Here is a 16,809-nt window from a genome sequence, read left to right on the forward strand (position 1 = left end):
TCTAATATGGCTTTTATTCAGTCTCCAAACATGACCTCCCTAGAAAAACATAAATCCATTTTCCTACAGATCCAAGAATCTCTCTACAAATACACACTAAGGGGAGGGCAAAACGATGAAACAGGACCCACCCAGACAGCATGCACTTCTGGGACAGATGTGGAATTAAGCAGTCACATCTGACCAACAGTATATGATATGAACACATGTTTTGCCCTTCACAGCTGGAGAGAATTTTGGACGTTTGCATATATTTGGGAAAATCAAGCACATGAACAATATATTAATCAATGTGTTACTGATTTGTGGGTACTAACTCTGATTTGAACACCTAACAGTACATGTCACCGTCAACATGTTCAAAATACCTGTACCTTATTTATAAATATGACAATTATTTGCAATGTCCTTACGTTTTAATTTGGGGGTGTGTCATGCATGGTGAAAGTTATTCATTATTAGTCATAATGACAGTCACAGGTGTCTGCTGCAAGCTACAGAAGAAGTTTTTAATAAATGACTGTTACGAAGTTCTTTTGAAGTTATCTGTAAACTTTGCTTTGACTGGAGCAAATAGCTCCTTCAAAAGCAGCACCAGAGTCCCACTCAGTAGATCTCTCTAACATTGTAATTATCCTGATACTGAAAGAGATACTCTGACAGCCGGGTGTGTGTGAGCAGTGCCTGATGGGATATTTAATCACTGTGAAGAGGAGCAGTAGTACATTGCCCACATGCTCTTGGCATTTCCAGACCCACCCAAGCATCAAAATCTGAAGGTCAAAGCAGCTTCGTTTGTCTTCAGCAGCTGGACTCCATCTGTCGATGTAAATGGACCATAAAATAATGGACTGCACATTGTCAGCAAGGTCATTCAGCAGAAATGTTGACAGCACAGGCACAAGTTCTCCATTCCAAAATATAGGCCTATAGTAATATTCTAATTATTATTATTGCTGAAACAGTTGTGCTGCTTTATATTTTTTGTGGAAACCATAATAATAATAAAAAATCTGGATTCTTTGATGAATAGAAAGTTTAAAAGAACAGCATTTATATGAAATCAAAATAGTCTGTACCATTATAAATGTCTTTACTGTCACTTCTGATCAACTTAATGCATCCTTGCAGAATAAAATTATTTTAAAAAGTAATTTCCTGTGAAGCGAAGATGTCCACCTCTGTTTTCGTAAAATCTTTCCCAGATCTGACAGTCCCCATCGGGATGAAGCGTCCAAACCCTTTGTGTGAATCTGCTCCCACATTCATGCTTCCGGGAATGTTAATCGTCCTAAGGGACAGGAACTTGTCCTGAGCCCAAAGCAGAACCTGGTCCGGTAGTGTGTTCAAACGGCGCGGAAGCAGTACGCCCTGGCAATTTATATAAGTGACTACCGCCGTGTTGTCCACCTGCTCCAGGACATGGTAGACTCTTAACTGCCGGAGAAAGTATTATTTAAGGGTCAGAAATACAGCCATCAATTCGAGGCAATCGATGTGCCAATCGAGATGACGGCCTCCAGTCCCCTTGGCTGGACGGCCATCTAAGACCACATCCCAGCCCTTCAGGGAAGCATCTGTCGTTAGCATCCTGCGACGACAGCATGCACCAAGAGTGAGACCCAAGGTGAGGAACCAGGGTCTGAGGCACATAGAAAGGGTATGAAGCCCGCAGCACGTAACCCTTATTCGCCTCTGGGGATTGGCTCTTGATGAAATCCCCTGGCTCGCAGCCACAACTGAAATGGTCATATATTCAGAAGGTCCAAAGGTACAACCATGGACACAGCTGCCATAAGACAGAGAATTCTTTGAAAATGATGGAGTGTAATCTCCTGACCCAGCCTGACATTGCTCAGGGTGTTTGAGATGGACTCGACACGTGCAGGAGACAACCGTGCCCACATGGTGACCGAGTACTATTTAACCCCTAAATACATTGTTTTCTGGGACGGAGAGAGAAAGCTTTTCTTGGCATTGAGTCTTAACCCCAGAGTTTGAAGATGAGCTAGGATGATATCTGAATGTCGTAGCGCAAGCTCTTGAGATTTGGCCAGTTTCAGCCAGTCGTCTATGTCCTGGAGTCGCAAAGGAGCCAGAGCTGCATCCATGCATTTAGTATATGTGCAGAGTGACAAGGCTAGGCTGAATGGAAGAAAATAGCGAAGGTCTAGAACAGTGGTTCCCAAACTTTTAACAAGCATGTACCCCCTGAGACATTATAGATCTTCCGAAGTACCCCCAACACCACCAATTGTTAACAACAAGTTTTTATTTTATTTTATTTTTTATATCAATTTTGTCGAGCATAGTGAATAGAATCATAAACATATGATACAAATCTCATCAAAAGTCAACATATGATACAAATGTGCTGAATATAATGATTTTAAACAGACACACCCAATCTCACACACAATAGGCCTACAACACATAATGTGCAGTGCAAATGCGGAAGTTAAGTTACCACCGTGGGACAGAGAAAACGTTTGAAAAGGCATATGACTTAGAGTCCTGCACGGGTTCGGGTTCCCGCGGGTACCCGACGGGTGACCCGCAAATTTTGGTCAAACGGGTGAAAAATATCCAACTGTGTCGGATACGGGTGCGGGTCGGGTCGGACACGGGGGAAACACGGGTTTAAAACAATCACATGCAAACGTAAAAATATATGCATATTTTTAGGAACACATCTACAAAAATATTCCTGTATTTCAAGTTGATAAAATAATTTAAAATCCACATCAGTTTATTTGTGCCCACGCGCAACGCCCTCCCAGGATCTATAACGTTACCTAGGCTACTTTCACTTTTAAAAATTCCTCATAACCGCGCGCGCGATCTGCTTGCAGTCGTCGAGATGGATGCTGAGGAGCTGAAGAAAAGAATAGCTAGTGGAGATTGTAAAGTTGTCGACAATACGTCATCAAAAGGCAAGTCCAGTGTGTGGGAGAAATTTGGAGTTATCTGAAGAAAACAATATTGTGAAAGGCTTTGCTGCATGCATGTTCGTGTTGGATAGCCGCAAATGTGGAACTTCATCGCCGAGGAAGCACGCAGATAACTGTGGTAACAAACCAAGCAGTTCTATCGAACAGTATTTTTCAAATTTAATACTGTTCAGTATGTGTGGTGTGCAGGGCGTGTTTGAACCCAAAATTGTCTGATGTAGGCTAGACGAAATTGCGTGGCAGATATAGTGTTGTAGCCGCGTCTGTTAGGCTACTCAGTTTTGTGGTAACCTTCCATGTTCTTCATGTAGCCTATCGGCCTTTTGACAGCTTCGGCTGAAGCTGTCCTTCTGTTAATTGTCGTTATAACTTCTGTATGACCTGGCAATAAACATTTTTGTAATTGTGTCTATAATGTGATTGGCTAAACTGATTTTATTTCGGGTGCGGGTCGGGTGTCGGTTCTATTTTAAGCGGGTCGGGTCGGGTGCGGATTTTAATTAGTGCTGTTGACGGATAACAGGCCGGATGCGGTTTGAAGCACTGCGGGTACGGGCGGGTGCGGGTTTACAAAATCGGACCCGTGCAGGACTCTTTTCGCGTACCCCCTGAAATCAGTCCACGTACCCCTGGGGGTACGCGTACCCCAGTTTGACAACCGTGGGTCTAGAAGGTCTAGAATTGGATGCAACCCCCATATTTTTTGGGAGCCAGAAAATAGCAGCTGCAATAACCTGACTGTCTGTCTGGGAAGGGAACATGTTCTATGGCCCCTTTGTCCAGCAAATCTTGCAGTTCATGTGTCAGCAAGTGCGCCTGTTCTGGTTTCACAATAGCGAAAACCACACCACTGAAACGCAAAGGAAAGCGCGCAAACTGTATTCTGTACAGCCTTTATCTACGGTTCTCAAAACCCAAGGAAATAAATTTGCCAGTAGCTTCCACGCTGCCAACTTCTCTGAAAGGTGCACTAGTTTTGACGCAATGTTGCAATGTTTTGTGAAGCAACATCTAGTGACGCAATGTCTGCTTGATGGGGGAATTCTAAATTGTGCACAGGTCCCCAATCTTTGTGAGGGGAGCGCACTCTGTGTCTGAGCTTCCCTCTTTTGAGATGGACCCGATTGGGGCTTGGTGGCCGACAGCACTGACCCTTCAGCACGGAAGGGGTGGAACATAGCAAACGCCTACTCGTATCTCTTAGCCTACTGGAACCTACTGACGACGGTGTTAACTGAGTCGCCCAAAAGGCAGGAAAGAGATACGGGATACGGGAGATATCCTTCTCCCTGATGTCAGTGAGATTGAGCCACAGATGTCTCTCTGTAGCGACCATAGCACCCATGGAATGTCCGATGTCGCGGGCGTTTGCTTGGTCACACACAGAGACAAGTCTGTGGCTCGGCACAGCTCTGCAAACACTTCCTCACTGACGTTTCCCTCACAGATGCTAATTCTTTAAGCAGGTCTGCCTGGTACACCTGCAACACCGCCATGGTGTGCAGGGCAGCACCAGCCTGACCCGCCACCTGAAGAGCCTTCCCCACCATTGAAGATGTAATTCTGCATGGTCTGGAGGGAAGTGCAGTCTTTTTCAGTGATGATGCACTGCCAGGGGAGAGATAGCCCGTGAGCATCACTTCAACCTGGGGTATCATCGTAGAACCCTGTGCCTTCGCACCAACGATAGTTGAATATACTGACGTCGAAGACACGAGAGGAATACGGTTTGTTCCATGAATTAGTTCCATAGTTCGTCTTGGAGATCTTGAAAGAAGGGGAGGGACCGTCTCTCTGGTGCATCCCCTTGGCCACCCGACAGAAATTGACTGTCTAACTTCGATCGTCTGGGGGGTCTCTTGTTCCTGTGGCCAGTCTAACTGAAGACTGTCCACAGCGTGAGTGACAACCTCGAGTAGCTCATTGTACCAGCTGTCGTCATAAGAAGAGCTCTCAGAGGCAGCGCACTCGACATCCATTTTCCCAAGAGAACTTGTGTCCTCAGCCCGGTCTGAATATATTAAAGGGACCTATTATGTCCCTTTTTACAAGATGTAATATATGTCTCAGCTCTCCCCAGAATGTGTCTTTGAAGTTTCAGCTCAAAATACCCCCTAGATTTATTATACCATTTTGTAAATGCCCATTTTTGAGTTAAAGCAAAACAAATGTTGTTTTCGTGCATGTATCTTTAAATGCAAATAAGCTGCTGCTCCCCGTCCCCCTATCCAGAGTAGTGATGTGCTTTTACAGCTCGTGCTTCGGATACTCTGTCAAAAACGAACAAAACATCTCACAAAACATCTCATGTCTGGGGGAAAAGCCCTCGACAAAGCAGAGTATGAGCCATGCGAGTAATTTCCCATACTCGATAAGGAAGAGCGAGCCTGCCCGTCCTTGATGATGAAATCATGGGGCTTGCGTGTCGATCTGGCTGAAGAGCTAGAGATGGGTCCTCCCCTTTCTCTTGCTCTCTCACCAGATCACGAGGTCCTTGAGCCCGCTTCTGGAGCACGTCTTGGCTCTTCTTCAGACCGGGCTCGAGGGCTTTTCCCCCAGACGTGAGATGTTTTGTGAGATGTTTTGTTCGTTTTTGACAGAGTATCCGAAGCATGAGCTGTAAAAGCACATCACTACTCTGGATAGGGGGACGGGGAGCAGCAGCTCATATGCATTTAAAGATACATGCACGAAAACAACATTAGTTTTGCTTTAACTCAAAAATGGGCATTACAAAATGGTATAATAAATCTAGGGGGTATTTTGAGCTGAAACTTCACAGACACATTCTGGGGAGAGCTGAGACTTATATTATATCTTGTAAAAAGGGGCATAATAGGTCCCCTTTAATATTTCCATCTCAAGTCTGAGATATGAAAGAGCAACCACAATAAACCTATAGACAATAAATAATACTTTTTTTACATTATTTTTTCTCCTGTCTCAGAGCGCCAGTGTGTAACAGGTCGTTTTTAGGATGAATAATGTCTGTCAGCCACAGAGGGGGCGTCAGAGAGCAAACACACAGCAGGGTCATGAGGTAGTGCTGTTCCTTTAACATCTCACCACAGCTCATAGTTTAGAGTCACTTCCCTCACTGTTTGCCACACCCTGAGCTCCTGCACTAAAGTTTGACACAGACCCTCCACCACTGCATGTGTTAGGACAGAAGAAGCTGTTCTCATTCCCACAGACTTTGACTGTAGATTTGCTGTCCATATCCACATACCTACCAACGATCACTTCAGGTAAGATGCTCTTCACAGTGTATTTTTTTGTCCCCTACATGCTTTTTCCGCTTCTCTTGTGCAATGGCTCTGCAAACGTGTGTGCAGCTCATGAGGCTTTTTGAGCTTTTGGTTTCCAGGAATTCTTTAAATTCTTTCTACCTCATCAGAACGGTTCGGCTTGTTGAGCTGACAAAATTCCTGGCAGAGAAGATGTAACTTTTGTGAACCTTTACTTATAAGTCTAATTCTTCTCTTTCACAGTTACAAACTACTACTAACTTTTCTAATCTGAAATCAGGAATGTGACTTGTCTTGTCTTGTTTTCTAGAATAACTGTAATCTAAAAATCATTCAGTCTGAAAAGGAACAATTTGACCAAGATTCTCAAAAAGAAGACCTAGACTTTTAACTGAGCTTTCATTTAAAACTGTTGTGCTATGTTGAAAATCCTTTTCCTAATTTGGTGTTCTTGGTCTTGTAAACTGATGTTAAATCTCGCATTATGCCATATTATCACCAAATATGGGATTCAATATTTTTGTCAACTTGTTTTCTTTCAGTTAGCACAGGTTATGTATTTCTTTTGGTAACTGATTGATCGTAGGCCTCATTGATCTGAGCTTATGCCATTTTAAAAAGTTCACTCAAGCTTTTTCCCCACCAAAAAACTGAATTGCATAAGCTCAGAAAAATGAGGCCTACGATCAATCCGTTACAAAAAGAAAAACAAAACCTGTGCTAATTGAAAAAACAAATAAAAAAACAAGTAGATAATAAAAGTCTGAATCCAATACAATAACATAGATAGCATAATGAAAGATTTATAAGCAATCTGTTTTAGGCCTGTCATCTTGGAGCATACTTGTTATACCCTGTGTGAGAAAGTAAGTAAGTACATTTTATTCCAATGTGATAACATTAACTACCATTTTCGGGAAAAAGAAAATACTCTTTGGGTCAAAATAACTGGAACACAATGTGAAGGTTAGGGCATGGGGAAACAACAACATTTCACATGTAACTCAATTTAGATTTTTAGAACTGCTGGTCTACGATCAGTTGTCTCTGTAATAATAGCACATTGGCAAAATATATTTGGCAAATGATCCAGTGCGTATTTGTGTTTGCGCTCTGGAGAATGCCAAACGTTTCAAATTACAACACATTTTTAAAGCATTGAGCAATATAGCCAATCACAAACATCTGTTGATTACTTGCATGCAATGGCCAATCAAAGGTGTTTAAGTTAGCAATGAACAAACACTCTGGTGTTTTGATCGATAAGTGGATTCTGAGTTCTGCATGCTGCATGATATGTAAATAAGGGATTCATTGTGCAGTCCGCTTCATTTATTGTAATAGAACTTTGTGAGATCGCAATTATCTAAGATGAGAGGCCGCTTTTCAGTGATTATAAAGGAAGCGTTCTTTACATGCTTTCTACCATGCCAAATCCTACACACAGTATGCTTGCATTTCTGTTAAAATTAACAGAGGTTTGTGAACATAGATGCAATGATAACAAATAATTTATCAGGAGCGTTTATGCTGGGATGTGTACGTTTTGCGGTGACGCGTAACTGAAACTATTTTAAGGAAATCTAAATATGTTTCGAAAGGGGAAGCGCATCTTCTATCTTTATCCTGGAGTTCACCAACCACCTATGGCCCTATTCTTACAATAGTTGTGTGTTTTTGTAAAATGTTGCTGTTTATTTGGTTGGTTGGAGTTTAGACCTTTTCTGGGTTCATGGCTTTTGTGGGCGAGCTTGGAGACATATGACCTTGGCTTTCAATGAAACTAATACAGCACAGTGCGGATTAAATTGTAGGCATCCAGAAAACTCTGAGAATTCTGATATCACAGGAAGTGTGAAGTAGATTAAATCCGATTCAATTAGACCATGCCTAAAACAATTTCACAGTGTTATCATAATACTGTCAAACATCCTTGAGTCTGGCTTTGTTTATAGTCTGGCCACTTTATCAAGCTTCATATGACCTTTGCAATAGGAAGGAAAAGGCCATAAGAGAGCATGCAGTGTCTGTACTATACTAGAGAACGTTATCTGCATGTGTGGCTGTGTGGCATTTCCTCACATCCATGACAACCCAACATGTTTGGAGTCAGGGGCCGGAGTTAGTGTTTAGACTGGAGACATCAGAACTATGCAGGAATGTCTCGATTACAACCAACAAGCCCTTTTATGGATAAAATCAATGAGGCATTTCCCAGCAATTACAGAAGATCAGAGGCACATGATTCAATGTCAATGTATAGGCATATTTTTGGCAACATGACACTTGAATTGTTTTGTGTCACAACGCAGGCTCTGAATAAAAGTTATGACTGCTGCATATTTACACTTAAATCAATAAACTGCAAAAAATGCTTTTCTTACTTAGTATTTTTGGCTGGTTTCCAGTCCAAATATCAACAAATTCTTAAATCAAGATGCATTTACTAGATAAGTAAAATTAGACAAGATATTAAGATAATATATAAAATTAAGTGAGTTTTTGCTTAAAACAAGCAAAATGATCTGGGGTAAGAAAAATAATCTTGTTTCTGTTTGAATTAAGATTATTTTTCTTACCCCATGGACAGATCATTTTGCTTGTTTTAAGCGAAAACTCACTTAATTTTGATTAATTCCCCCGGAAAACAAGACATAATATCTTATGGCATTTTACTACTTTAGTAAATACATCTTGATTTAAGAATTTTTTTGATATTTGGACTGGAAACAAGACAAAAATACTAAGTAAGAAAAGCATTTTTTGCAGTGTGCTGATCTGCTCTTCACTAGAATGTAGCCTAAATGCATCAGCTCTGCTCAGATTTTGATAGTTGACAGATAAATAAAACAGGCAGTGTGCCAAAGATGTAGGCAACAGGGTAGTTGTGGGTGCAGATGTGAAGTAAATTAACACTTATGAGATAAACTAGTGTTTCACGTGTAGATTGCTGAATTTATGCCTACACAGAAGAAAGCTTTGTAGGATCTGCTTCTGTGCAGTTTGTGTTGTTAGTCTGGAGTTGTTTGATAAGAAAGAGTTGCAATAAAAGCTTTAAGAACCGTAGCAGCGGATGGCTTTTATTCTGTTGGGAGTGGGACTGAGGAAGAACTGATGAAGGCAAGGTTCAATCTTTAATTGACCAATCAGCGGAAAGTTGCGTTTCATTCCCGCTGTAAGCCCGTTTATCGGTCCAAATGGGGGTTTCCGCTAAAACGGGTGAAGGTCTCTGTGAAGGTCTCAGTAGAGGTATGGCCACTATTACATATAAGCTGACCAACATTACTTCTATCATAATAGCTTTGGATTGGCCATGCCGCACGTTCACTTGTAACATTAAATTTAAACAGAGGTAAGACAGACCCAAATTTAGATTGGTAAACGGAAATTCACTTCTCGTCTTTGCAAACCAAGTACACTTGAATTGATGCCAAATATTAGTCGTCACTAATCTGATGCAAAACTTGCGGTTATATACAAATCCATTTAATCTACTTGGGAAAACAATTTCAGAGTCAGTCAGAATAAAAGCAAAAGTAACAATTTATTATGTCAGGTAAATCTATCATGTCAATTTCATAATCAGTTCAAAGATAATCAATACAATAACATCAAATGCTCTGAGATAAAGAGTAAAAGATGTAGGTTAAACCCGACATTTTGAAAAATACATAATGCTGAAGTCTTTGAGATCCTTCAACATTAATGGCTGATCTGAGATACAGAATCGCCCCAAGCCTCTTGTTGCAGTTCATTACATACCCAGATCAAGACAGAAACTCCTTTCACATGGAAACATTTGCTAACAATGGGAATTTGCATTCAGAGTTTACACCTTTTGGGAGCAGGATGCCATTTGCCTGGAAGACCCACCCTCCTCTGTGTGCAAGTTATCTATAAACTTTATTACCTTTTGTTTTACTTCTTGGGAATGAGACCTTTGTGCCAGTCACACTGAGACATTTCAAATTATACCAAACATGTGTAATACTGTATGATAATTATTCACATTAAACCATATAGATTATTGGGTGAATTTTGGTGATCTCAGCATGAGAGAGAAGGAATGGGGGAAGAGGGAAAGAGATGTAGATTAGGATGATTCTGAGATGGTGCACAAGAGTGAGTTCAAATGTTAATTTCCTTTGTTCTCTCAGAGAGTTGCCCTCTCTTCCAGTTTTTCCAGTCCTACAGCCCAAATGAAAACGAATATATTCAGGGCCTTTCCAAATACCCACACTTGCGTTCTTGGCCACTTGAGAGTGCGTGCATGCGACAGGAAGTAAGTGCGCAAGACTGTCCCATGTCTAAAAAATACCAAAGTGCAGTGGCCTTAATGCACACTATCTTGAATACCGCATCGGAACAATATTCAAAGCTAAGCGTATCCCATTATGCATTAGATTCGGGAAATCACATGCCTCAAAATCACGATAAAAACATTCCACTGTAAATTAAATCAATTAGATATTGCATGTATTTTGGTAGTAAAACAAATTGTTAAAGGATCATTTTATTGGTGCAAAGATGAGTAGGCTGTGTGTATTTTGTACAACATTAGAATTTGTATCACTTAATTATAAGCACCACAATTGTAAATTGTGTTTTCTGTTACATAGGGACTACTGACCAGACATGTAGAAGCTTATTTTAAACTTTTTTCAAATAAAGCTTTGTAAACACTTGCATTTTTGCAAGTGTGTCCCATCAGGTAATCAAAAATTCTACACACACTTGCAGTCTTCACACCTACTTTAACACTTGGGCCAAATACAGGAAATACGTCATGTAAGTAGACAAGTGGTCAAGTGCAAAGACCGCAAGTATGGGTATTTGGCAAGACCCTCAAGCTGTTTATTCATTTCATACCCTTGAACATAAAAAGGACAAATCAAGCTTAGAGGGGATTAGAGGTCAGTTGTGACCGTATGAAGCCCCTAAAGGGGCATGGTGAAGGAAAGGAAATTTGTGAATCATGATTTTGCGTTCTCTCGTGAAGTTCAAGCTGTACTCTGGAGTCACAACAAGTATGTGCTTTTGAAAGTCCAAATATGCTTATATATCAAAGCCACCCTGTTTCAGATTTCAGACCTACATACCTTACTAATCTCAATGCCTTTTGTGGCATAATATTTCTCTTGTGGTCTGACATCACTTTTATGCAAAGTTATCTTTTTTTCCATGCTAAATTCCAACTATAATTACATACATATGTAGTGTACAGAACCTTAGGACTTCTCATTGACCTCAATTGTTTTTAGCTTTGAAAGCATGAGATCCCACCCTCCCTTCAGAGCGACTCTAATGCCACGCCTCCTTCAAAACACATGAACACACAGCAGATTCTGCAAAGCCTCACGAGAGACGGTGTTAAACTACCTCATGTCTCAAAGCACGTAACATTACAATAATAATGAACATAAACAACTTAAAGAGCACTGACCTTTAGAACATCACGGGTTGCCATCTCTTAAATACGGTTATGACATGGCGTGAACGCAGCATAAGCTCATTGTTTTGGTTCAGGAGGAACTGTAAAAGGCGACTGCTGTTTGTTTGCGTGCTACGGAATGTGCTGATGACGTCCACGCGAGCAGATGCGTGGAGGTATAGAAATGCAGGCAGGGTAGGACATTGAATGCAATGATTGGAAGAACTTTTTTTTTTTTTTATCCTGAGACTTCCATAGAAGATATATGTACACGTTTAAATATTTTGACCCCTACTGTTATTGATTGTTATCAGGATGTGAAGAGAGTTTCAACCAATATAACAAAAAGTGTTTATATATAACAATGCATTTTCTGGATTTGAATTAAAACCCTACTGTTAGTTGTTTTTATTGAGGGAACCATTGGGAGGTCCCCAAAAGTAGGTGAATTCAGGACACATGTTGTAAGCTACTCTGCTGTGTGTGTGTTTCAGGATGCCTCTTGGGGGTGGAAACAAATGTGGCTGCTGCCAGAAAACGGTGTACTTTGCAGAGGAAGTGCAGTGTGAAGGACGGAGCTTCCACAGATCCTGCTTCCTGTGCAGTAAGTCCTGTTCTTTTTCCTGTGTCTAGTGCCATGACTCCATACAGTATCAGTAGATCAGCATGTTTAACAATGTTTACCGAAGGCTTTATTAATACATAATTTGTCTGATAATAATTATCATCTTTTGTACAATAGCAGGCACAACACATTGTGCTAAAATGAAAAATCTATGCCTGAATGCTTTGAAAGCTGTACTGAAAGAGCAAACTGACACGTTTCATAGTTTACGTATTACACAATAAAATGTTTGCTTTTTGTTGAAGGAGAAGTACTTGTGTGTGTGTGAAAAAGCAGTACACCAAAATAGGAACACCTCCATGTCATAAAATTGCCTTGATTCACAGACTGTCTTGTTGCAAGGGAGAATAAAGAAGGGTTAGTTCACCAACATTTTTTTAAATTCTGTCATTAATTACTCACCCTCATGTCGTTCCAAACCCGTAAGACTTTCTTTCATCTTCAGAACACAAATGAAGATCTTGAAAGTGGTAGTTGCATAGGCTGTCAATGAAGAGACCAAAAGCTCTCAGATTTCATCAAAAAGATCTATATTCGTTCTGAAGATGAACGAAGGTCTTACAGGTTTGGAAAGACATGAGGGTGAGTAATTAATGACAGAATTTTCTTGGGTGAACTAACCCTTTAACATCTAGCTAAATGCATTACCTTACAATTCATTATTACTCACTTTTTCTTACATTTAAAACATATGAAATCTACTATGATTTGGGTGAAACTACTTCTAATTCTGGATAGTATGTGAATCAGGCAGGTAAGAGCAGTATTTGTCCAACAGTTTCAGACTACTATGTGAAGTAAAGGCTGTTTTCTGGCGCCCTCTTCTGTTTGTCTTTATAAGCTACTTTATGATGCATAATATTACCCTGCATCGGGCCCTCAAAGGAATCTGCATCCAGACAGACTGTCGGCAGGGGAGGACGAAAATCAAAGCCCCTTTAATAAAAAACTCAAACACAGGACCCAGCCAAGGTTTTAGAGACAAAGCTGAAGGATTGCAAAATTCACAAAACTAGCACAGTATTATAGTCTTTATCGATCTACTCTGTCAATATATCAGAAGAAAGCAATTGTACAATTATTTTCTAATATAAAACACGACATATTTATAGTTTCTCATCTAAATAATATATATCTTTCTAACAATCATATATTAGTATGATATCCTCCCACTCAACACACTTGATCTACTATATTGCCCAAAGCAACAGGAAATCTTCAAGCTAAAGGTCACTGCAGAACACTTTTATCTATGTTTTTTTTTTTGTCAAATTCACTCATCCTTCTCATTTCAGTGGTGTGCAGGAAAAATCTAGACAGCACTACAGTGGCCGTCCATGAGAATGAGATCTACTGCAAGGCCTGTTACGGCAAGAAATACGGGCCCAAAGGCTACGGCTACGGCGCTGGTGCAGGAACTCTGAGCATGGACAAAGGAGAGTCGCTGGGCATTAAAGCCGAGGAGTAAGAAAAATACACCTGATTTGCATTTTGGTTCTTAAATATCACTCCATATTTTATTCTAGTCTTGCAAGATCAGACTTTTGACTATCAGAATGTACACTCTATCTTATTCTGGCCAAGAACCACTCACTATACTGAATGGGTCTGACTGATATATAAGGCAAAGCAACCAACTACTTTATATGTCTTGAATGCTCTGCTTGGATGTTCTGATATAAATGCATTCAATTTATAGCATCCAAGTTGCTCTTTCAATGATTTGGAATATAGCACACAAGTTGTAAAGACCACTTATAATATTATAATATCTTTATAGCTTTTTTGCTCTTTTTGGAGCTTGACAGCGCTTGGTCCCCATCCACTTTCATTGAATGGAAAAGAGCAGCATGAACATTCTTCAAAACAGCTTATTTTGTGTTCCACAAGACAATGAATGTCAGACAGATTTGGAATGTTATAGTGATCACGGAATTTACATTTTATGGGAAACCATTTCATGATGTGCTGGCAATCTAGCAAACTGTGGACAATCTGGTGACTGTTCATCATCTGATTCTTGTGTTCTGTGTCTCTTGAATGCAGGCCTCAAGAGCACCGGCCCACCAATAACCCCAACACATCCAAGTTTGCTCAAAAGTTTGGCAGCTCTGATGTTTGTCCACGGTGTAGCAAGGCCGTCTACGCGGCTGAAAAAGTCATAGGGGCAGGAAATGTAAGACGAAAGCAGAAACTGCAGGAGGAAATGCAGTGGTGGCGCACCAAAATTAAATAAGCCACCATTTCTGGTTCTGTAAGCTTTGGACGTGGTCTTCATTGAGCGACTGTTGTCTTCCTTCCTCTGCAGGCATGGCACAAGGGTTGTTTCCGGTGTGCGAAATGTGGAAAGGGGCTGGAATCCACAACTTTAGCTGACAAGGATGGAGAAATCTTCTGCAAAGGCAAAGTATCCAATGTTATCCTGGCTTTTTTTTTGTGGTTCTTGCCAAGCAACCACCTAGAAACCACACAGAACACCCTAGCAAAGGCATAATGCACTAAAAAACTTTCAGAAAATGTTAGCAATGGCATCGTGAGAAGGGCTGGGTTGACAATATTGTGTAATACATTTTAATGAATCTTCATTTTAAAGAACCGATATTGATTCTTAAATCCTCAGATCAATCTTTCAGTCTATGTTTTCAGGTGATGCATGAACAAAACTTGATTAAAAATTATATGTAGCGCGCCTCCCTTCCAAAAATCGCAGTAAGCTTCGTGCTTTGTTACTTTTGATATGAAACAAAGTCTCAGCTTTCAAATTCTTTGAGTTTTATCACATCATTCAAACAATAAATGCAGTTTTGGCGTGCTTTAAAGTCACAGCGAAACGAATCGTCTCTTCCTCTTTACCACTAGTTATAGCACAAAACAAACATGAACAAACATCAGAAGGTATGTTGAACGATACAGTAGAACTTACTGAAATATATAATGTCTCATGTAATTGCTCAGTGTTTCAAACGCAGATTTATAGTCATCCAAAAAACAGCATAGCATTGTCGAGTAGTTACATTTCCCTCAGGAAAGCCAGCTATTGTCCATACATTTGATAGTTAGCAAGAAAAACTAACTCTAGAGAGGAGAATTTATAAATAAATGCAGTATATTACATTTTCTATATATTTTTAATCTGCAAGTGATGTCTCCTGTTTGAATAAATCTCATGAGTAGAAATAACTTATCAAAAGTTGACATAAAAACTGCCTTATGTGCAATTTAAATGTTTGTATACAACTCGATTTGTAATTGAGTGTTGTTGTATTATTAATGTACAATCTGAAAGGGTTTCCTTATAGTTTACAGCATTAAAAATGTCAAAGAAAAATTGACACTGTACCTGATACAGTATATCCAAATCATTATCATATCAAATCAAGAGCTTACTGTAAAAAATAAGCAATTTTCAACTTTATTTTATAAGATGTACAAGATTCAACTCATTTTTTTAAGCAAGTTTAATTTAATTGACTACACTTAAAAATGTATGGCGGCAACTTTTTTTACAGTGTGAATTTTAATTGATTTGTGAAATCTGTGTCAATACTCAGCCCTAATAGCACCTAGAATCATGGTGGCGAGAACACCTCTCATTTTAAAAAGCTTTACCACTGTAATGGTGTCATATTAACTTCCTCGTCTTGTGCCCTACACAGGTTGCTATGCCAAAAGCTTTGGACCAAAAGGCTTTGGATATGGTCAAGGTGCTGGGGCGCTGTCACACACCCAATAGATTCCCTAACCCACAACCTTTCCTATACATTCCCCATTGTGAGCATCTGTAGAAGCAGCTGAACACCTCCTGCTCATTTACATGTGAATGCATGTTAGTATCTTCAAAAAGGAAACTGGCGTCAGTCGGTTGTGGGTTACAACCATTGTTTAGATGCTTCTGTCTAATTCTTAAACAAGACGACACATTCCACGTTTCAACACATTCCACAAGACATCATGTCATTGTCTTAAACCCATAAACATCTCTTCTTAACCCTTGAACACTGCCAAATGCTTGGAAGAATGTCAAGTATGTAAACAGAACATGGGATTAACACTTAATCCGCTCACCTAAGATGACCACTTGAGTTTTAGTGGAACCTGAGCTGTGCTGTTACGTCAGTATTACTCTGCTTAGATGTATTGTCTGTTCTCTAATGGATCTGCATATCCAGTTTATAGTTGACCACATGCTTCTTTAATCACTGTAAAGAATGTTCCCTTCAGCTCTACTCAAAGCATGAATTATTCACAAGCACTTCCTGGCTAAAGATGCACTAAATTTATTTCATTGTCAGTGGAAAATATCCCACATATACATTCTGCACGGAAATAGAAGTAAAAGTATACAAATATGTACAATTTTTGTGTCTTTTCTTATTTGTGTCCATTAAACTGAATGGTTGGTGAATGTAAATTTTTTAAATGGTTATAAAAATGAGCGTGCCTTTTGGTGTGTATTTCTAGCAGAGGGTATTTCTTACAAATGATTCTTAATATCACGCCTACATGCTTCCTTACTTTTTTGTAGAATGGTGTTTTACCTTTCAACATCTGGGA

The 16,809-nt window shown here is 39.9% G+C and overlaps 1 protein-coding gene across 1 annotated transcript; it reads left to right on the forward strand.

Annotated features, from left to right (window-relative positions):
• Positions 1–6,040: 6,040 nt before the first annotated feature.
• Positions 6,041–16,611, forward strand: csrp1a (cysteine and glycine-rich protein 1a). The gene is made up of 6 exons (XM_082145296.1): positions 6,041–6,199; positions 12,125–12,234; positions 13,551–13,719; positions 14,302–14,431; positions 14,564–14,657; positions 15,912–16,611. Exons 2-6 carry the CDS (start codon positions 12,126–12,128, stop codon positions 15,986–15,988), a joined length of 579 nt encoding a protein of 192 aa, XP_082001422.1. The 5' UTR covers positions 6,041–6,199; position 12,125; the 3' UTR covers positions 15,989–16,611.
• Positions 16,612–16,809: the final 198 nt, after the last annotated feature.

Source organism: Leuciscus leuciscus, assembly GCF_965113295.1.
Source record: "Leuciscus leuciscus genome assembly, chromosome: 18".
Lineage (NCBI taxonomy): Eukaryota > Metazoa > Chordata > Actinopteri > Cypriniformes > Leuciscidae > Leuciscus > Leuciscus leuciscus.